Source organism: Glandiceps talaboti, chromosome 15, assembly GCF_964340395.1.
Source record: "Glandiceps talaboti chromosome 15, keGlaTala1.1, whole genome shotgun sequence".
NCBI lineage: Eukaryota > Metazoa > Hemichordata > Enteropneusta > Spengelidae > Glandiceps > Glandiceps talaboti.
Window position 1 is genome coordinate 1,758,392 of NC_135563.1, and position 24,338 is coordinate 1,782,729.

The 24,338-nt window shown below is 36.2% G+C and overlaps 1 protein-coding gene across 1 annotated transcript; it reads left to right on the forward strand.

The window, feature by feature from the left end:
* Positions 1-1,786: 1,786 nt before the first annotated feature.
* Positions 1,787-19,246, forward strand: LOC144446603 (carbohydrate sulfotransferase 11-like). The gene is made up of 4 exons (XM_078136405.1): positions 1,787-1,863; positions 9,934-10,046; positions 14,987-15,060; positions 16,168-19,246. Exons 2-4 carry the CDS (start codon positions 9,959-9,961, stop codon positions 17,134-17,136), a joined length of 1,131 nt encoding a protein of 376 aa, XP_077992531.1. The 5' UTR covers positions 1,787-1,863; positions 9,934-9,958; the 3' UTR covers positions 17,137-19,246.
* Positions 19,247-24,338: the final 5,092 nt, after the last annotated feature.

Sequence of the window (24,338 nt, forward strand, 5' to 3'; positions counted from 1 at the left end):
TGGAACGAGTGAGACAGTCCGAATAAATCGATGCAATCCGACGTTTCGAATAAAACTTCTTTTTATCAACGAATTCAAGGCACGACATGGTACCAAAAAGAACACTATAGAATATGCCTTAAATATAGAATAAGCGTAGTTAGACAGGAAATGATGTAAATAATCTATTAATTCCAAGGGGTTCCAGCATGATTTCCTCCTCCTTCAATCATCGCCAGAAACTTAAATAGACAGAAACTTAAATAGACATATCTGACACACACACACACACACACACACACACACACACACACTCACTCACTCACTCACTCACTCACTCACTCACTCAAACATACATACGTACGTACGTACGTACGTACGTTGGTACATACATACATACATACATACATACACACACACACACACACACACACACACACATACATACATACATACATACATACATACATACATACATACATACATACATACATACATACATAGCAATGACGCAAAGAAGGGGTATTGAAATATAGTAGTGTAATGAACATTGCATAATTGTATTGTTGGTATCATCTGTCATCGATGGTAGGAAAATCAAATTAGGAGATAGCGATGATTGGCATTATTCCCTTCAAGTGTTTACATGCAGAAGTAATGCACGAATCCAATACAAAAAGAAATACAAATTTAATATCAGTTGGTAAATATGGTTATATTTGAGAAACAAGTTTTCCTTTGTCTATGTTGAATGGTGTGATGTTTAACAATTTACTTTACATGATTGCCATGCCATCTGTTTTCAATTTCCCATTTCACTACCTGCTATTGATAGACTAGTAGATGAGCACTAGTATCCCAAACACATATTGTGACCAAAAGACATCTGCCATGCAGCTTTATTTGCTTGGCCTACGGACTGCTATTTTATTTCAAAAACGCTGGACTACAATTTGGTGATTACAAAGACACATCCCTGGATCTACCAACTTGTTAAAAGTTGCATACAGTCATGAATGAACTGTGTGGAAGTATTAGTTATGTTTACTAGAAATGGTTGTACTGTCAACCACAATTTCGATAATCTCAACAGATTAGGATGTCCAATTCTTAGATTCTAAAATTATATTAGAATACGGTTGTTCATATGTTATCAATTCGGACCAATATGAAACAATTCTAGATTGTTTTTCTTTGATAATTGAAACTCATTCAAACTCAATTTAATGTAATTTCTGTAAGCATCTTTAATCGAAAATGCAAACCTCTCTTTTAGCTACTATTGGGACATTTCATCTAGATATTTTTTTCGTCGTATTTGAAAAAAAGACACGATGGTAAATTCCATCGTTGACATTGCTAATACGAATATCAGTAATTCAAAATAATGATATAGGAGTATGAGCCAGCTCTTGAAAAGAAATCCATTAATGGCGATTTTGTAGTTATTTACGTGTCACAGAAACGCACTGAACGCAAGAATTGCGTTGCGCAATATTTGGTGTTAATTTGACAAACTAAAGAGACTTTAATCTGGTGGCAATATGGTGAATACTAGGTATCCAAGATTAGACCACGAATATAATATATTAATACAATCATTGACATCATTTTCTCCAACTCTCCCGTTATGAAATGGATGCGAAACATATGTTTTAACCGTAGTGTCATTTTTAATAATGGCTGATACTAGCCTTTTTCAATGGTCTGGTGTCTTTAATTGCTACCATGGGAGTCAAACAGATGGGTGACAGTGGCGGTGGTAACACCAATCACACAGTTAGATGATTCCATATTACATGTCACAAAAGTTTGCATCGGTTAGTTTGAAGCTCTGATTAAAGGACGTTGTTCGTTATCTTCCAACGACTGTGTACATTAAAGGTAAGTCATTGTGTATCTTGGATATATAAAATATATCAATTGACAGTCTCACAGGAAACTTATATGTTTGGTGTTTGTGTTGTGTCATCTCATTAAATGTGCATCTAATTCATTTTTAGAACATAAACACGTAGTAATATACATAATACACAGGTGTATGACTCCAAAAGATGATATCCCAATCTTAAGGTGCAAACACCTACATAAGAGAGTTTTGGAATGATGTGTGACAGTTTTCGTTCGTGTTTAGGAAATCAATTTTGTATTATAATGCTCTATTTGTGTTATATCAGCGTCAAAGTGAATATTACTAACACTTGTTCCAGTCGCCTACATAATATGTACATCTAAAACATGGACTACGCGTTTTTTAACAGTAAATGATATGCTTTATTTTAATCTTCTAAAGAATTCCAACGTCATTTGATGACGTCATGTTATTATGACCCACGATTGGAGATTGGTGTACGTCTATTAATTTACTTTTATGGGTTGTCTGAGCTGTAGAGACAATAACTATATGCAATGTAGTAAATCAAGACTTGACTTTAAGGCGATGTTAGCTTAGCATCATTTCGTAATACATAGGGACTCAGAAAAGTCATCTTTACCAATTCTGCATCGTACGACCTCACTGGCATGATATATCAACAAATCTGGCTTAGAAGAGGCCTTCTGTACAAAGGAGCGAAACATCCTCGGTAACAAACAAATCAAAGAGCTGCTAACTCCTGTAAACAATTACCTCAGCAATCTTTGGGCAAGAGTTAAAGAGATTAGGAGCACCTCACTTTTCTTGTTTTCCAGAATACCTCTCAAAATCAAATGTACAAACGGTCTCTTCTAACCAGTTGTCTGTATTTATTATAACTATATTCCAAAGGTGAGGCTTGACGCTAAGTTGGTGAAAGTGACAGGGTCCCCTAAGCATAAAGATGTGTAAAACAAAATGAAATCAGTCTGGTTTTTGTTCTCCTTTAAAGACATTAGTGATGGTTCAGTTGCGGTGAGATCAAACGACTGGTGTCAACTATAACTGAATCAATTATAGATGGTAATACATGTGTATATGGTATTCAAAGCGTCAGTGTTTGCATTGCCATTGGAAGTTACACAATATTGAACATTGAATATTGCTCACTAAAGCGTTGACCATTGATGAAATGTCTTCTATGTGTGCAACGGTAGGGCTGTGGAAATCAGGTCCATGCTGTTGCGTAAAATGTGACCCTCCCCCGATTCCGTCGTGCTAAAAAGTGACCCTCCCTCGATTTCCTTTCTCTAAATACTAAATATTAAATATTAACTATTAAATATTCATAAAACATGGTTTAAATGCTATCGGACATGGAAAATGACACTAGTCCCAGAATCAATGGTTTAAAGGAATTAATCCCAATGCTGCCACCGTGTTGAAAGTGCAAAAGGCATTGGTTATTTCCCCAACTACTACCATCACTATGTGAAGACATCGGGCTGTTCGTTATCATGGTTACAAAGATGCTATAGTAAAAGTGAAACATGTTTAGAGTATCTCATTTGCATAGCTAATAGCAATTTTATAGGGTCACTAAGTGTGCACCTACGGGCTATATTGCACAGAGCCATAATTTAGGGCAGCTTTTGGCTGTTCATCACCATGGTTACAAGGATAATATGGTAAATGTGAAACGTGATCTTAGCACACCATATACATAGCTATTAACAATTCAAAGCACGGTGTCAACAGTAAATAATATTATTTTTTGAGAGGCACTAAATGTGCTCCTACCAGCTACATGCACGGAATTTGCATAGTGTATGCATAGAGCCATAATTTAAGGCAACTTTGCTCTGTTCATTACCATGGTTACAGGGATGCTATAGTAAAAATGAAACTTGTTTTGAACACCCCATATCCGTAGCTAATAACAATGCAAATTACAGTGTCAACAGTGAAAATGATATTATTTTTGAGGGTCACTAAGTGTACAGCTACTGACTATGTTGCATGGAGTTTGCATACAGCTATTTTATGCATATATGTAGTTAGATGCCATAATCACAAAATAATGTTAAGTTAGACAATACAGTTAGTCAAGGTAAAATGTAATCTACCCTCATCCCACTTTTTGAAATATAGCCCTCCCTGAAGAACCGATTTGTAAAAAGTGACTCACCCCTAATCCCCCCCCCCGTAATTACTGAAGGCTCCCTAGGTGTGCTTGTTATTGAAATTTGGCGATTACTAAAGCGGGAGAGTTGTGTATACTAAAGCGGGGAGAGTTGGCATGTTTGATGTAATCTACCTATTTGGAAGAACACCAAGCATGAAAAAGTGTCGTCCACAGCGAATGATTAAATTGAATTGACATTAACACACAAACTGTTACCACCGTATGAATGGTCAGAATTAAAACATGTTATGTCGAACGCACGTCATAAGTTTATTCTGTGATGACAAACGATGAAAGTACACCTATCTATCTACCAAACAGTGCAGACGTCAAGTGTGAGTTTGCTGCAAGGTTACAAATATAACGTTTTGAAGTGAATGAGACGTAACTTGTAATATTCGAAGTTTCTTCAGTTTAATAATGAATTGAATACCTGTACATGATGATATCGTAATATGCTCATGACGTAATAACAGTTGAACGAGAAATTTTGTAGGACATTGGTATAAAGAAACATTCCCATAGTTATTATTACAATTAAATAATTACGGCGCGTTGACCACTTACGTATAATTACACAATGAATTAGGTTTGAATTGATATTCATATTGAACCATAAGTCCCATACGTCTATTTAGACATTGTACCTGCAACTTCAAACTGAAATATTTGAAATACAGTATTACGTCATGGCGTTGCCACCATGATAAATTTCTAAAATTAATGTGACATTACCATAGAAATAAACCATTTGATATTATGTAATATTGGAGATAATGATAGCAAATTTAAACCGTTTGGTGGGAAACGAGTGTTTTTATTTTTTTATAGGTTGCAACATTTTAGAATAATTTCTAAAAGTCTCATAATAAAATAGATAACAATATGCAAATGATATGCAAACACCATTGGTACAATGTCCCGCCCATATTCAACATTGGGCGCGTCGCTCATGGCAAACTCAAAGGAAAAGTGTGTCAAATTGGACGCGCGTCAGCATGAAAAGGGGAAAAGTGGAAATATAGAAGTGTATTTTATTGTTTCTGGTAAGGTTATGGAAAGTGTGAATTAGGAATACCAGTGACACAAGGTATTTTCGTATGAAACATATGATTGCTTGATCATCATAAAAACAATGAAATGAATACAGTCGACATGTTCTTGAAAAGTTTTCGATATACTGCGATTTAAAGGGAATAACATACGACAACAAATAACTACGGATTATACATACATACATACATACATACATACATACATACATACATACATACATACATACATACATGCATGCATGCATGCATGCATGCATGCATGCATACATACATACATACACACACACACACACACACACACACACACACACACATACATACATACATACATACATACATACATACATACATACATACATAAATACATTACATACATACATACATACATACATACATACATACATACATACATACATACATACATACATACATACATACATACATACATACATACATACATACATACATACATACATACATACATACATACATACATAATCGATGTAGCTTACTTAAAAAGTAGCCGGTAAAATTATAAAGTAGGCGGTGTGAGGGAGCAGAGTGGGGGTGACTAGTACGGGAGGGTCTCTAAAGTATTTTTTGAAATTCGAGAGGACTAAAGTGTGCTTTACTGGTGTTATTTTAACATGTTCAGCTATTAAATACAAATACCCTCTCCAGATCACAATGGAATCTGAATTAGAAAACTATTAAGGGAGCCTTCAGTTATTTACAAAGGGAAGGGCTAGAGGAATATGAATTAATTCCCAGAATAATCGGGTTATTTGCTACATTTGACATAACATTAAATCTCGTTTCGTTTACTCATGTCGTCAAATAACAGAATGTGTTTGTGATGAAAGAAATGAACACAATGTCTATAGATGAACAGGTGATGCAGGAGAGAATCATGAATCACTGCTATAATAATAAACAAACTCAAATGGGAATCCCTTCAGGACCGATGTGCTAATTCAAGCTTAATCACAATATGCAAAGAGACTCACGCATTCACACCAAACAACATTACCGAATACCTCCATTCATCAAATACTTCACGTTCAGTACATACCAGGCAATCAGGCATTCATAAATACAAAGTGATAACCACAAATAAAGACTGCTATCGACATTCATTATATCCCAAAACACTACCACTACCTCAACACACAGGCCTTCAAAATTGCACTGAATGCTATCAACACTAGGACCGCTAAGTACTTTGATGGTATTGGTGCCTGTACGTCTACGATACAGATACAGATACATATACATATACAGATACAGATACAGATACAGATACAGATACAGATACAGACACAGACACAGACACAGACACAGACACAGGTACAGGCACAGACACAGACACAGACACAGACACAGATACAGATACAGATACATATACAGATACATATACGCATACAGATACAGATATAGATACAGATACAGATACAGGTACGGATACGGATACAGGTACAGGTACGGATACAGATACAGATACAGATACAGATACAGATACAGATACAGATACAGATACATATACAGGTACAGGTACGCATACAGATACAGATACAGATACATATACAGACACAGACACAGACACAGACAGACAGACAGACAGACAGACACAGGTACAGACACAGGTACAGATACAGATACAGATACAGATACAGATACAGATACAGATACAGATACAGATACAGATACAGATACGGATACAGGTACGGATACAGATACAGATACAGGTACGGATACAGATACAGATACAGATACAGATACAGATACAGGTACAGATACAGATACAGATACAGATACAGATACAGATACAGATACAGATACAGATACGGATACAGGTACGGATACAGATACAGACACAGGTACAGACACAGGTACAGATACAGATACAGATACAGATACAGATACAGATACAGATACAGATACAGATACAGATACGGATACAGGTACGGATACAGATACAGATACAGGTACAGATACAGATACAGGTACAGATACAGATACAGATACAGATACAGATACAGATACAGATACAGATACAGATACGGATACAGGTACGGATACAGATACAGATACAGGTACGGATACGGATACAGGTACGGATACAGACACAGGTACAGATACAGATACGGATACAGATACAGATACAGATACGGATACAGGTACGGATACAGATACAGGTACAGATACAGATACAGATACAGATACAGGTACAGGTACGGATACAGATACAGATACAGATACAGATACAGATACAGATACAGATACAGATACAGGTACAGATACAGGTACGGATACAGATACAGATACAGGTACGGATACGGATACAGGTACGGATACATATACAGACACAGACACAGACACAGACAGACAGACAGACAGACAGACAGACAGACAGACACAGGTACAGACACAGGTACAGATACAGATACAGATACAGATACAGATACAGATACAGATACGGATACAGGTACAGATACAGTTACAGATACAGATACGGATACAGGTACAGATACAGATACAGATACAGATACAGATACAGATACGGATACAGATACAGATACAGATACAGATACAGATACGGATACAGGTACAGATACAGTTACAGATACAGATACGGATACAGGTACAGATACAGATACAGATACAGATACGGATACAGATACAGATACAGAAACAGATACAGATACGGATACAGGTACGGATACAGATACAGATACAGGTACGGATACAGGTACGGATACAGATACGGATACAGGTACGGATACAGATACAGATACAGATACAGATACAGATACAGATACAGATACGGATACAGATACAGATACAGATACAGATACAGATAAAGATACAGATACAGATACAGGTACAGATACAGATACAGATACAGATACAGATACAGATACAGATACAGATACAGATACGGATACAGGTACGGATACGGATACAGGTACGGATACAGATACAGATACAGATACAGATACAGGTACAGGTACAGACAGACAGACAGACAGACAGACAGACACAGGTACAGACACAGGTACAGGTACGGATACGGATACGGATACAGGTACGGATACAGATACAGATACAGATACAGGTACAGATACAGGTACGGATACAGATACAGATACAGGTACGGATACGGATACAGATACAGATACAGGTACAGGTACAGGTACAGATACAAATACAGGTACAGGTACAGGTACAGATACAGATACAGATACAGATACAGATACAGATACAGATACAGATACGGATACAGGTACGGATACAGATACCGATACAGATACAGATACAGATACAACACCAAATATGCCTTAATACATTCATTGCAAATTATGCAACACGATGAATTAACTGAGACAAGACATTTCATGCTTACTTGTAAACTGTATATGATATAGAGGCTTCGATATTTCACTTAACTCAATTGTTGTGTTGTTCGTTTTATACTCTCCTTTGATATGGTTGCCTTGTTTTAACAAGATATTTTGTTTTGATAGATTCTCTAATATTGTTTTCCACAATCTGTCTGCTATTTCGTTTTTAATTAGGAGGATTTACATGTAATAGGTCGTACTGTCTTTGCTTGGATCACAGAACTTGAAAAGTTACAGATACGTCCACAGATGGCGTGGTGTCAATGGGCTGACCAATTACTCCAAATATTGATCAATAGTAGAACTGTAAATTATGTTTTACAATTATCGTTGTCATTGTGATTGGCGAAACACACGCATAGCAAACATTTATGTACTTTCATATTACAATCCAACATTCACAATAATAGGACATCTCATTGGTAATAAATTAGCAAACGTTGACAAGTTGTTTTTATACCAGTACAATTATGTGAACGTGCTGATTGTCCTCAATTCATTCTTGTCATCAAATATCCAATTATAAAGACAAACACATAGTCGATAATGTTGGCATTGTATCGGTACACCGTTTTTCCAATGAACTTTTCCAAGTGACAATGACTATTACATGTGAGTTTACTGTTGTGAAGACTCTTGAGTCTTGGCTGACATCTCACATTTTTATATACATATCCGTGGACGATGATCTCTGTGGCGTAGTAGTTAGAGCTCAGTTGGGAGTCGGGAGATTTAAAGGGTTCGAATCCCACTGGAGACGGAGGATATTTCTGTGACCGACCCAATCCTCAGACGACTACAGAGGTCTGAGCCCAACCCAAGGGTGTATTCTACAGACTCGATGAGTAGGTTGTACCATTCAGTCGTGTCTCACTCACAACTGAGACGAGTACGAAGGGACTCCAGGAACAATCGGGGACGATTACTCACACAGAGCCCACATGTGCTATGTTTTTTTCTAGAATATCAGAACAGTAACATGTTATGAAAATGTACCAATTTAGAACTTACTACATGTATAGTACATGTTATCTTAAAACAAAGTGTTTTAAGTACTATATCTTACATATTTCAAAAGATAAGATAAGATAAGATAACACATCGGTTAATTTAACTATTTAATTTTTTTTATTTGCAGCTTGCTAGAAGTGCTATTGTTTTCAGTGTACACCAGGTTCCTCTTCAATCTCAACTAGGCAATTTCCAAGTAGGAAGCCATGATAACATTAATCCAAATTCTTCATCCATATGGTGACATTACAGCACACTACATAAAAATACCCCCATTGCACACTATACTACTGACACTACTCAAAGTAAACAAACAATGTATTATAAAACTGTGTTGAAATGTCCAATGCTGCCATGGTTACACAGCAAATTCTGCAGCCTCTACACTTTCCAAAGAAACCATTTATTAAATAGATACGATTGACATATATTTCTTTTATGTTTCAGCTGTCTTGCAGCTTGAAAGAGTGGGATGGTTGGCAGAACTAAATCAGTAATAGGCTGTGTTGTCATCAGTTGTTTTAGCAGTTGTCTCTTCCTGTTGTCATACTACCCTGCTGGTAAGTGTAATATTTTAGCACTTGTCTCTTCCTGTTGCCATACTACCCTGCTGGTAAGTGTAATATTTTAGCAGTTGTCTCTTCCTGTTGTCATACTACCCTGCTGGTAAGTGTAATATTTTAGCAGTTGTCTCTTCCTGTTGTCATACTACCCTGCTGGTAAGTGTAATATTTTAGCAGTTGTCTCTTCCTGTTGTCATACTACCCTGCTGGTAAGTGTAATATTTTAGCAGTTGTCTCTTCCTGTTGTCATACTACCCTGCTGGTAAGTGTAATATTTTAGCAGTTGTCTCTTCCTGTTGTCATACTACCCTGCTGGTAAGTGTTATATTTTAGCAGTTGTCTCTTCCTGTTGTCATACTACCCTGCTGGTAAGTGTAATATTTTAGCAGTTGTCTCTTCCTGTTGTCATACTACCCTGCTGGTAAGTGTAATATTTTAGCAGTTGTCTCTTCCTGTTGTCATACTACCCTGCTGGTAAGTGTAATATTTTAGCAGTTGTCTCTTCCTGTTGTCATACTACCCTGCTGGTAAGTGTAATATTTTAGCAGTTGTCTCTTCCTGTTGCCATACTACCCTGCTGGTAAGTGTAATATTTTAGCAGTTGTCTCTTCCTGTTGTCATACTACCCTGCTGGTAAGTGTAATATTTTAGCAGTTGTCTCTTCCTGTTGTCATACTACCCTGCTGGTAAGTGTAATATTTTAGCAGTTGTCTCTTCCTGTTGTCATACTACCCTGCTGGTAAGTGTAATATTTTAGCAGTTGTCTCTTCCTGTTGTCATACTACCCTGCTGGTAAGTGTAATATTTTAGCAGTTGTCTCTTCCTGTTGCCATACTACCCTGCTGGTAAGTGTAATATTTTAGCAGTTGTCTCTTCCTGTTGTCATACTACCCTGCTGGTAAGTGTAATATTTTAGCAGTTGTCTCTTCCTGTTGTCATACTACCCTGCTGGTAAGTGTAATATTTTAGCACTTGTCTCTTCCTGTTGTCATACTACCCTGCTGGTAAGTGTAATATTTTAACAGTTGTCTCTTCCTGTTGTCATACTACCCTGCTGGTAAGTGTAATATTTTAACAGTTGTCTCTTCCTGTTGTCATACTACCCTGCTGGTAAGTGTAATATTTTAGCACTTGTCTCTTCCTGTTGTCATACTACCCTGCTGGTAAGTGTAATATTTTAGCACTTGTCTCTTCCTGTTGTCATACTACCCTGCTGGTAAGTGTAATATTTTAGCAGTTGTCTCTTCCTGTTGTCATACTACCCTGCTGGTAAGTGTAATATTTTAGCAGTTGTCTCTTCCTGTTGTCATACTACCCTGCTGGTAAGTGTAATATTTTAGCAGTTGTCTCTTCCTGTTGTCATACTACCCTGCTGGTAAGTGTAATATTTTAGCACTTGTCTCTTCCTGTTGTCATACTACCCTGCTGGTAAGTGTAATATTTTAGCAGTTGTCTCTTCCTGTTGTCATACTACCCTGTTGGTAAGTGTAATATTTTAGCAGTTGTCTCTTCCTGTTGTCATACTACCCTGCTGGTAAGTGTAATATTTTAGCAGTTGTCTCTTCCTGTTGTCATACTACCCTGCTGGTAAGTGTAATATTTTAGCAGTTGTCTCTTCCTGTTGTCATACTACCCTGCTGGTAAGTGTAATATTTTAGCAGTTGTCTCTTCCTGTTGCCATACTACCCTGCTGGTAAGTGTAATATTTTAGCAGTTGTCTCTTCCTGTTGTCATACTACCCTGCTGGTAAGTGTAATATTTTAGCAGTTGTCTCTTCCTGTTGTCATACTACCCTGCTGGTAAGTGTAATATTTTAGCAGTTGTCTCTTCCTGTTGTCATACTACCCTGCTGGTAAGTGTAATATTTTAGCAGTTGTCTCTTCCTGTTGTCATACTACCCTGCTGGTAAGTGTAATATTTTAGCAGTTGTCTCTTCCTGTTGCCATACTACCCTGCTAGTAAGTGTAATATTTTAGCAGTTGTCTCTTCCTGTTGTCATATATACTACCCTGCTGGTAAGTGTAATATTTTAGCAGTCGTCTCTTCCTGTTGTCATATATACTACCCTGCTGGTAAGTGTAATATTTTAGCACTTGTCTCTTCCTGTTGTCATATATACTACCCTGCTGGTAAGTGTAATATTTTAGCACTTGTCTCTTCCTGTTGTCATACTACCCTGCTGGTAAGTGTAATATTTTAGCACTTGTCTCTTCCTGTTGTCATAGTAAGAGTAACATTTTCCACTGACTCGTTCTGGGGTCTTATTACCCTGCTGATGATTGTGATATTTTCAATTGACTCTTTCTGTCGCCATACTAGCATGCTGCCGCTTGTAAGTATTGTTTCCATCGACTCTTTCTGTTGTTATGCTACCCTGCTGGTAAATGTAATGATGTGTAATATTTCCTTCCAAGGACTCTTAATGTGACACAGACATAATATATTATTTCTTAAACAATGCAAATCAGTACAAGTCGATATTTCTGTCACTTTTGATGAATTTAGAAAGTGTAGCGTATAGTCTATAGTTTATAGAAATGATGTACATATAAACTTGAACACGTTACATCTACATATAAACTTGAACACATTACATCTACATATAAACTTGAACACGTTACATCTACATATAAACTTGAACACATTACATCTACATATAAACTTGAACACATTACATCTACATATAAACTTGAACACGTTACCTCTACATATAAACTTGAACACATTACATCTACATATAAACTTGAACACGTTACATCTACATATAAACTTGAACACGTTACCTCTACATATAAACTTGAACACGTTACATCTACATATAAACTTGAACACATTACATCTACATATAAACTTGAACACGTTACATCTACATATAAACTTGAACACATTACATCTACATATAAACTTGAACACATTACATCTACATATAAACTTGAACACGTTACCTCTACATATAAACTTGAACACATTACATCTACATATAAACTTGAACACGTTACATCTACATATAAACTTGAACACATTACATCTACATATAAACTTGAACACATTACATCTACATATAAACTTGAACACGTTATATCTACATATAAACTTGAACACATTACATCTACATATAAACTTGAACACATTACATCTACATATAAACTTGAACACGTTACATCTACATATAAACTTGAACACATTACATCTACATATAAACTTGAACACGTTACATCTACATATAAACTTGAACACATTACATCTACATATAAACTTGAACACGTTACATCTACATATAAACTTGAACACATTACATCTACATATAAACTTGAACACATTACATCTACATATAAACTTGAACACATTACATCAATATAAACTTGAACACGTTACATCTACATATAAACTTGAACACATTACATCTACATATAAACTTGAACACGTTACATCTACATATAAACTTGAACACGTTACATCTACATATAAACTTGAACACATTACATCTACATATAAACTTGAACACGTTCCATCTACATATAAACTTGAACACATTACATCTACATATAAACTTGAACACGTTACATCTACATAATAAACTTGAACACATTACATCTACATATAAACTTGAACACGTTACATCTACATATAAACTTGAACACATTACATCTACATATAAACTTGAACACATTACATCAATATAAACTTGAACACGTTACATCTACATATAAACTTGAACACATTACATCTACATATAAACTTGAACACGTTACATCTACATATAAACTTGAACACATTACATCTACATATAAACTTGAACACGTTACATCTACATATAAACTTGAACACATTACATCTACATATAAACTTGAACACATTACATCTACATATAAACTTGAACACGTTACATCTACATATAAACTTGAACACGTTACATCTACATATAAACTTGAACACATTACATCTACATATAAACTTGAACACGTTACATCTACATATAAACTTGAACACATTACATCTACATATAAACTTGAACACGTTACATCTACATATAAACTTGAACACATTACATCTACATATAAACTTGAACACATTACATCTACATATAAACTTGAACACATTACATCTACATGTAAACTTGAACACGTTACATCTACATATAAACTTGAACACATTACATCTACATATAAACTTGAACACATTACATCTACATGTAAACTTGAACACATTACATCTACATGTAAACTTGAACACGTTACATCTACATATAAACTTGAACACGTTACATCTACATATAAACTTGAACACATTACATCTACATATAAACTTGAACACGTTACATCTACATATAAACTTGAACACATTACATCTACATATAAACTTGAACACATTACATCTACATATAAACTTGAACACATTACAGCTACATGTAAACTTGAACACGTTACATCTACATATAAACTTGAACACGTTACATCTACATATAAACTTGAACACATTACATCTACATATAAACTTGAACACATTACATCTACATATAAACTTGAACACGTTACATCTACATATAAACTTGAACACATTACATCTACATATAAACTTGAACACATTACATCTACATGTAAACTTGAACACGTTACCTCTACATATAAACTTGAACACATTACATCTACATATAAACTTGAACACATTACATCTACATGTAAACTTGAACACGTTACATCTACATATAAACTTGAACACATTACATCTACATATAAACTTGAACACATTACATCTACATATAAACTTGAACACATTACATCTACATATAAACTTGAACACATTACATCTACATATAAACTTGAACACGTTACATCTACATATAAACTTGAACACATTACATCTACATATAAACTTGAACACATTACATCTACATATAAACTTGAACACGTTACATCTACATATATTTTGTCTTACAGCTTTCAATCACCCGGCTATCGTCAGTTTTCAACAGTTGGTGATAAGAAGAAAACCTATCATAAAGTTACAAGGTGTAAGTCGTCCCAGTTCCTCTCATCTAAATGATATTTACATAAACCTAATCTAGAATCGTATTTCATGTTAATTGTGTCTTGAAGTGAGTACACAATCACACAAAAAGTTGGTAGGTTTAGGCATGGACAAATCTCCTGGGTTGGGCTCCTCGGCTGGATTCCTGTACTGGGCTACCAGGCTGGGCTCCTGGCCGGGATGGGCTCTTGGGCTGGGCTCCTGGGAAAGGCCTTGGGCTAGGAAAACTAATGGGTTGGTTGTTTTGTTTCTTCAAAGCACTTCAAAGTTACATTAGGGATTGTCTATTATTTTTTCCAGGGGATTCTTTAAGATTTTTCAATAGAATGCCATATTTCTATAGTGACCACAACGACAATGTTAAACATGTACAAAACTATCAGCGATAGCGACCCCAGCCCTCGCTTTCTCATTTCTTGACCGTAACTGCGGGGAAAATTACTGTACAGTGTAGTATGATACAATACAATATCCTATACAATATAGTACAACTTAGAAAGTGTAGGTGGGTGGGATGGCTACTGGTTTAATTCTTTTTGTTCCGAGTGTGTCATCAGAAATATAGGACACTCCAAACCCCCTCCCAGTAAAAAACGTTGACACTCCAGACCCCTCCCAGTAAAAACGTTGACACTCCCTATATTTTGACCTCAATTTACGCATCAATACTCTGAAGAATAACAGACAGAAAGAAACAATCATTGCAATAGTGGTTGGTGCGTTTTGATGACTATAATCCCATTCCATTTATCCAGAGCCCAGCCCAAGAACCTTACCCATTGGTCCAACTCAAGAACTCAGCCCAGGTTTTAGGTTATACCATCAAAACGTTCATTTTTGGACTGTACCCCTTTTAGTTTACAAATATTTATACTCATTGAATTGTTACGAGGGTACTTGTTATAATAATATTATACATTATTTTCAGCATTGAGTGTGTTCAGTTCAATAACATAGATTATTGCAGCAGGTAAGATACTCCTGGCAACATAGAGAACATAATATTATGAGAATGGAGAGTGATTGAAGGTCAAGGTGAATCTAATATCTAATACAGGAATTACTCAATTTCTCCTTTTTTTCTAAATAGAAATATCGTACATCAGTTCTGTTCTCAGACATATCCCTGGATGATGATGAAGAGTACCCCTTAAGTAATGTGGTCACTTCTGATGAAATACAACAAAGTCGAAGTCAACTTCTGCATAGTCGCTGCCAAAAATCTCTATCAGACGCCGGAAAGAAGTTCACAACGGTTGGAACGCGAAATTTCGTCATAGATCAAAACTACCGGTTCTTATATTGCCCAGTGGCAAAAGCAGCTGAAGCAAATTGGAAGAGGGTAATTCTGGTTTTAGAAAATATAGCGAATACAACTGAAGAACTTCAACATTTCCAAGTGTTGGGAAAAGATGGCGAACTTTATCAAACCGTGAACATGACGAATAATGATCAATTCTTAAACTACACTCGATTTATTTTTGTTAGGCATCCATTTAAACGCATTCTATCGGCCTACAGGAATAAATTTGAATTACCGGATGAATGGGGAGTTAAATATCAACGAAATTTCGGCACAAAAATAATCAAACAATATCGATGGAATGCTACACAACATTCGTTAGAAACTGGCGATGACGTAACATTTCCTGAATTCATACAATACATTTTAGATCGGACCGATGCCCCTGAACGGTTTAATATGCACTGGAGGCCACAATACTTGAACTGTGACGTATGTAACCAACACTTTGACATCATAGGAAAGTTCGAGAGTATTCAAGATGATGCCCTCTACGTCCTGAATCGCATTAATGCAAGCCAAAGAATACATTTCCCAAAATTGGAAAGGTCTGCGAGTCATGTGACAAATAGTTCTCGAGATGATATCTATTCTAGCTATTTTAGTTATGTTTCCAGAGAAAATATCACTAATCTTTACAAATTATACGAACTTGATTTTAAATTATTTGGTTATGAATTTCCTTACGATTTATTGACAACCATAGATAAGTCTAATGCCAGCGCCTCTGAGTGGCAGCGATCAGGAAAACTATAAAGTTACTAAGGCCGGAGTGAAAGATGAAAAGATGAGCTTTCCGACATATTACATGTATCATTTTTTACAATGAATATCTGACAGGAATTTGGTAACTATAGTATAGTTCACTGGACACTACGTGCATGCATTTATTTTGAGTGTACCTTCTCTCCCGTTTAAATGTCTTAGCTTTACACTTGAAATTCCTAAATTTAACTTTGCTGATATTTCACTTATTATTGCATTTCACTTATTATTTTATTATTATATTATTTATTTTCACCAGACACAAAGGGAAAATGATACACAACTGAGAAGAAAAGAAAACATTTTTATGGTGAGGGCCATAGAAATAGTTCAAACAGAACTAGTCTAGTCTATGGCCCTGATAATATAAATACAATAAAATATGTGTATGTGTAACTTTTCAAAGAAGAAAACAAAACAAAATCTCACATAGTATATTTATAAGTAAACTAATCACATGAAATGAAATTAATGAAAATAACAGTAATAGTCAATAACATATACAAGTTCTGTAGAAGTTACTGAAAGGAATTAATTTTTAGCAAGAAGATGTTCTTTTAAAGTATTTTTGAAGGTGCGTCTGTGAGTAATATTTTTGATATAGCTAGGGAGAGAATTCCAATGAGAAGTGGCTGCATATTTAAAATTATGTTTGCTTCATGTTAAGTTTATTTTGGGTATGTAAAAGTTGTCATTTGTAGCGAACCGGGTAGGGTACACATGAGGAACAACATCGAAATAGTGGTGTATGTCATGGGCATACTGATTGTGTGAATGTCAAAGATAAGAAGGCAGGTTTGAAATTTACATAATTTATGGACATCTAAAATACCAAGGTCTTTGAATAAGGGGCTAGTGTGGGCATGTATGTCAGAAAAGGTCATTAGACCCATGATTTTCTTTTGTATGAGAAGAATTGGTTCCAAGAGTAGTTCAAGTGGGAAAGGATTAATGAGTTATACAATATTAACAGAATTAATTTCGGTACATAGTGTCGAAGTCGTGAAATAAGGCCAAGCTCTGGGGCAATTGAATTAACAACTTTCTGAATATGTCATTTCCAGTTCATTTGAGAGTCAAGAGAAACTCCAAGATATGTTGTAGATGAAACGTTATCTATTTGGTTACCATCAATATCTAGAACTCCATCGATGTTAATTTCTTTACGGGCATTTTTTATGATCATATAATGTGGGTTTTTTTTATATTGATGGTAAGTTTGTTCGCCCGGCACCATTCACAAACCTCTTGGAAATCAGAATTTGCTTGTGAAAGATTTACATACCTATCTTTGATAAACTGAAATAAATTAGTGTCATCTGCCAAGAATCTAAACTGAAACGAGTTGGAAGAATTTGCAATATCATTTATATAAATTAGGAACAAGATAAGGCCAAGAATCAATCCTTGCGGGACACCACATTCAATTGTTTTGTATTGATCATGAGATGATACGTTATTGATTGTAACTGATTGTTGACGATTTGATAGGTAATTTTTGAACCATTGTAGTGAAATACCTCTGATGCCATAATGTTCTAATTTACAGATTAAAATATCGTGATCAATGTCAAATGCCTTTCTAAGGTCAATAAAGATGCCAAAAGTAAGAAACCCATTATCTAAATTCTCGATTATGTCAGAGACCAGGTCTATAAGAGCTCATTTTGTGCTATAGTTTTTGCGAAATCCAATTTGTGTAGGTAAAAGAATGTTTTTAGTTTCAAGGTAATTTATAAGCTGTTTGTTTACAATTGATTCGATAATTTTGCTAAAGATTGGGAGGATTGAAATTGGTCTGTAGTTGCTTTTTTATAGATTGGAGTAATTTTAGCTTTCTTAATGCATCTGGAATATCCTTTGGCTCAATGAACAGTTGATAATATGGGTAAAAGGATGAGAAATGATGTGTGCAGCTTCCTTGACTATTTTAGGGTGAATAGAGTCGTGACCCACAGCTTTACGTGGATCTAAGAGATTGATTTCATTTAAAACATCTTGTTCTGAGACTGGATGGAACTTTGAAGAAGGAAGAGTTAGGATAGTTTCCACCAAGATAATTTTTCGAAATTTGTGGTGGAGGTAATGTTGGATGCAAGATTTGGGCCTATGTTTGTGAAGAAGTCAATAAATTCATTAGCAATGTCGGTACTATCTGTCAGTGTATGTGTTGTCGGTTTCTTAGAGATTATTTTACGAGGGACTACATGTTTTGTTCAGTAATTCATTGATAACTTGCCACGTTTTGTTTGAGTTGCCTTAGGCTACACGTAGTTTATTCGAATATTAGCGTTTATTTGCAGACTTGAGGAGCTTGGTTAAAATATTTCGGTATCTTTTGTACTTTGTTTTGTAACGATCATTGTTGGGGTTATTTTTCATTAGTGTAAATAATTTATGTTTGGTACGTACTGATTTCACAAGGCAATTAGTTAGCCAAGGTTTACGAATGCTGTTAGAGCGACGAGCTGTTTTGACATGAATATGTTTTGATATTATTTTGTGCAGAATATTAAAGAATATATGGTAGTTCTACAAAGTCTAAGCTTATAGATAAAGTTTAGACAGTTTTCAACTCAAACATGAACAATGGACAATTCTACCACGTAACATGGACACTCCGGAATCAGGAATTGTACTGTTTATTCTTTATTATTGAAATAATTATAATTACAGTCTAGCTCTTCAGTAATGGTAATACTCTAACTTGCTTGATATGGGAATGACGTTTACTACCCTATCCTGCATGCAACCTCACCCACAGGGGCGTGTAATATTGCATATATAGATTGTTGTTTTCCAGGTCTACAGAATAAATATAACAACCTTTTGAATATATATTCCTACCTGTATAGGGAAAGAGATATTATCATATTTATATACGTAGTACTATAGATCGATACATTTGTAGCAGCAAGATTCGTATGATATTTTCCTAAGAAAACGGAAATCTAAGCAATAATACACGCCCCTGTGACCTCACCCATTCCTGCACAGCTGTGCTTCAATATGTAATCAACCATAGTTCATAGCTTAGCTTAGCTCTCCTGACCATACTGAATCTCAGTAGAATTATAAGCACAACCATCTTAATTATTTGAATTCCTGGGTTGAATTACGCAACCAAAAGCTGTGCTAGCACTCAGGATTAAATTTGGGAAATCGTTCGACTCCCACTGGAAACAGGGGATCTTTCTGTGACCGACCAAAATCCATGGTGAGTGTTCAGCAGAGTTGATGGGTAGGCTGTGTCACTCACATGTCAAAACGAGTGTGAATTTATAGGGTACTCCCGGAGTAATATATTTGGGGACGATTATATTTTACTCACACGGAGCCAGAAGGTGCTGTTTGCCGGGCCTAGGGATAACCTGTGGACTGACTAGGAAAACCTTGACAGTTCCACGGGGGTACGGGGACGTGATATGGAACGTGTCACGTAATCCCAAACCTGTATGGTTCTCTGGAGAATTGTTTGTATCTGTCTCCATAAAAAGAAAATCGCTGGGAGCAATTCCCAGCATTAACAAAATTGAAAAAGAATAACAAAAGCTGTGCTTTAGCGTATATGAAATCCATTTGGCAAACAGAAGTAAACCAATGTCATTGTTTTTTCCAGTAACGTCGTGCCCCCATCCCTGTGATATGTATGATGGCATATAGTGCTGCTTACAGACGGTGCACGGGTCAAGATTACTGGCATGACCCTCAACACCGTCCTGCAAAGAGCTATGTACCAATCCTATCTCGAGTGCGGGAGCAAAATGCACCCGCACCAATTACAGAATAATTACGTACCCAATGATCAAATTTCAGCAATCGATCAAATATATACTTGTTTTTCCATCCTCTGACGACAGTATTCCCTGCTCAGATGACAAAAAGTGTCGAAATCGTAACCTTTCCACCTTACAAACGCCGCCATATTTGATCGGGACGTCCACTTGGTCATAGTACCTATTAAAGGCAGAACCCTGAAATTACGGCGGTTGAGGGTGTGATTTTTGGTCCACCGAACTGGGAATTTTGTAGCCAAGGCGAGGTAAAATTCTAAGTCAATTATTTCGAAACCATTTTTAATACCATTAATAACGAAGTCACGGTCGAAATCAGTTGCCAGTTCTCTTTTCCAAATGTGAATGCAGCATTTCAATGGACTAGTAATCGCATCCTATTGTTGAGCGCCCCCAACTTGAGGTGGGTGGGTATTGGTTTGTTTGTGTGGAAACTGTGGGTGTGGTTTACTTATATACTCGCACCCGGCAATTTCGATACATATATTACACTTACTCCGTCCGCATCCTGAAGGATTCTGGGTAGTCGAAACACATTTCTTTTCCCGTTTTGTTGTAACTGCAGGTTGTGGTGTTGCTCCTAGCCATATATGCAGTTACATTGTATCAGGCCTCGTTTCCCAGATTTTCCAACCGCTTATTCAGCTCCTTATCATTTGCTACATCTTTTGTTGTTATGGGCTTACTGTCGGTAGGTGTTGCAAGCGTGCCACTGCTTTGACTGATCTTTCCTCTAATGATGGACTCCGGTTGTTCAACTCTGATGTCTTTTAGTTCCCGGCATGCCCGCCTCAGCATACCCAAGTGGTAGGGACATTTCTTTGATATCATCTTCATCCATCGTATATCATGACATTCACAAACCATTAGCGGTCCAAGTGCAACAAACCCGCGGGCTTGCCTGGCGAAAACGGGTGTCATAAAAGTTGTTTGCATCTCTAAAGCTGTTTGTAGCGTTACTTATAATAGCCTAATAAATTGATAACAACTGATATAAGACGGAGATAAGGTTTGCCTCAATTGCAGTCCATGCAGACGGCCGAATAGAGGTTTTACAGCTGTTTACTTGTGTTATGTAAGAGCCCATCATCACATGTGTAAATATTGGTTCTCTTTGATAACAAGTCCACTTGCTTGGCTAATGGCTTGTCCCAGTAATGTCTTCGTGGATCCAATGTCCTCTTTCCTATGTTGCTCAATCGTCTTTGTCCCAAGTCCCCACTCCTTGCACCATTTCTGAAATTCTTCGCTGATGTCCATGTTACTTTAAAAACTTTGGGGAGCTCAAAAAAATTGTTGTGCAATGGATCTATAGTAATATTAATAAATTTATATAATATACCATGTGACAGCAGCCTCTGCACCATATCATATCATATATTCATAACCACAGTACATGGATTTAAACTCCAATAACGCATGTGGCTGTTATTATACACTAAATAGTCGATTTATTGCTAATATTTAACCACAGGGTGTGTTTCTGGTAAGCCCAGGTTTCATGGTTGGCTTTTCGCAGGACGGAGAAGGAAGGGACGACTTACTCCGTATGCAAGCAGGACTAGATAGATAGCATACTGTAACAAGCAAAATATTTGAATGTTAACTGAAAGACATAGCCTATTACCAGCAACTGTCAATATGATACCAGTTCCTGTTGCAATGTGATTTGCATACACAGTAGGAAATATTATACTATACTACTATAGTATTTATAGTAAATGTGTGAGTTTGGGGTGTGGGATGGAGGTGGGGAGTAATTCAAAATATTCAAAAAAACTTGAGTAAGCACATTCAAGATATAATTTGCATACACCACTCAAGTAATTGATATAATTTGCATACACCACTCAAGTAATTGATATAATTTGCATACACCACTCAAGTAATTGATATAATTTGCATACACCACTCAAGTAATTGATATAATTTGCATACACCACTCAAGTAATTGATATAATTTGCATACACCACTCAAGCAATTGATATAATTTGCATACACCACTCAAGTAATTGATATAATTTGCATACACCACTCAAGTAATTGATACCAGATGAAGAGTACTTGTTGTCCCTAGCACAGACAAAGAAGACATACTTCCTTGTCTGTGTCCCTACCAATGTATACCAAGTACAAACAAATTAACTTCTACTATTACTGGTATAATGGAGGGCGTTGCAGGGCAGCACATATATGTACAGATCATATGATTATGACTTCCATTGTGATTTGCGCATTGTAATGGTAGCAGAAGTATCAGCATGTTGTCTGAAAACAGTCCATTTTTATAGCATATAGTTCTCTAATGAACTCTGAGATAGCCAATTAATTTCCTAATTTAAAAGTACATGTAAGTTCTGAAATTGCCAGCATAGTTTGGTCACAGGCACTTGTTTCCCGAGATATGTTTCAGAATACAATAAAATATCGATAATATTGAGATACTCGGCAATATTATGAAAGGGGTAAAACGGGTTTCTAGGATCACGTAATATATGTCCACAGACCGCCAAATATATTTCTCGGTTTGTAGACTTACACGAGACTTGAAATCTGTGTTATTGTTAATACTTCTTTCATAAATAGTTTATATCGATATTTCACTGAAACATATCTCGGGAAACACGTGACTGTGTAGCAATACTACAATACTAGAAAGTAGGACATGGTATAGTTCTAGATAGTTAACATTGCTTGAAATTACGGTAGGAATTTCCCCAGTTTTCCACAAAGGTAAGTCTTTGATCTCCGCGGTTGGGGCTGGCATCTAGGTACGTGTCACGATCCTGTCGGCCACCTAGTCACCATGGAAATGGGTTCCATAGCCAGCGAATGATGTATCAGTCAGTAAACAGGATTCTGGGATTGATTCTCGATTAATTAGTTTAACTTAGGCTGCGGTCACAATTTATGGAGGGAGAGGAGGGCATGAAATTATGATGGTCTGCAAGGCGATGCAAAATTAAACCTCAGTAGCAGTCATTTACTGAGTACATTTGAAAGTTTCTTGCAGCTTCGCCGCAATAACATAAAGGATACATTCACTGATAAGGTGGGTGACTGGCATGCAAATGTGCTTGGGTGTGCCTTAAGGTATTAGACCACAATCAATGTCCCTTGTTGATATTGGTTTGCAGTTAAGAAAGTAATGATTATACAAATCCATAACTATACATCTTCCACCCCACCCTCTGTCTGTATGTGATTGTCCCTCCCCCTCTCTCCCCCCCCTCTCTCTCTCTCGTACAATTGTCCTTTTGAAAAAAATCAAACCTCAGGAGCAGTCGTGCATTTGCATAATTGTTCACTTCATTTACCTGTCATACATGAGACAGACAATAGCTAAGCGAATGTGTGTCTGCCAAAATATCTCTTCAGAAGTTAAAGTGTAGGTAAAA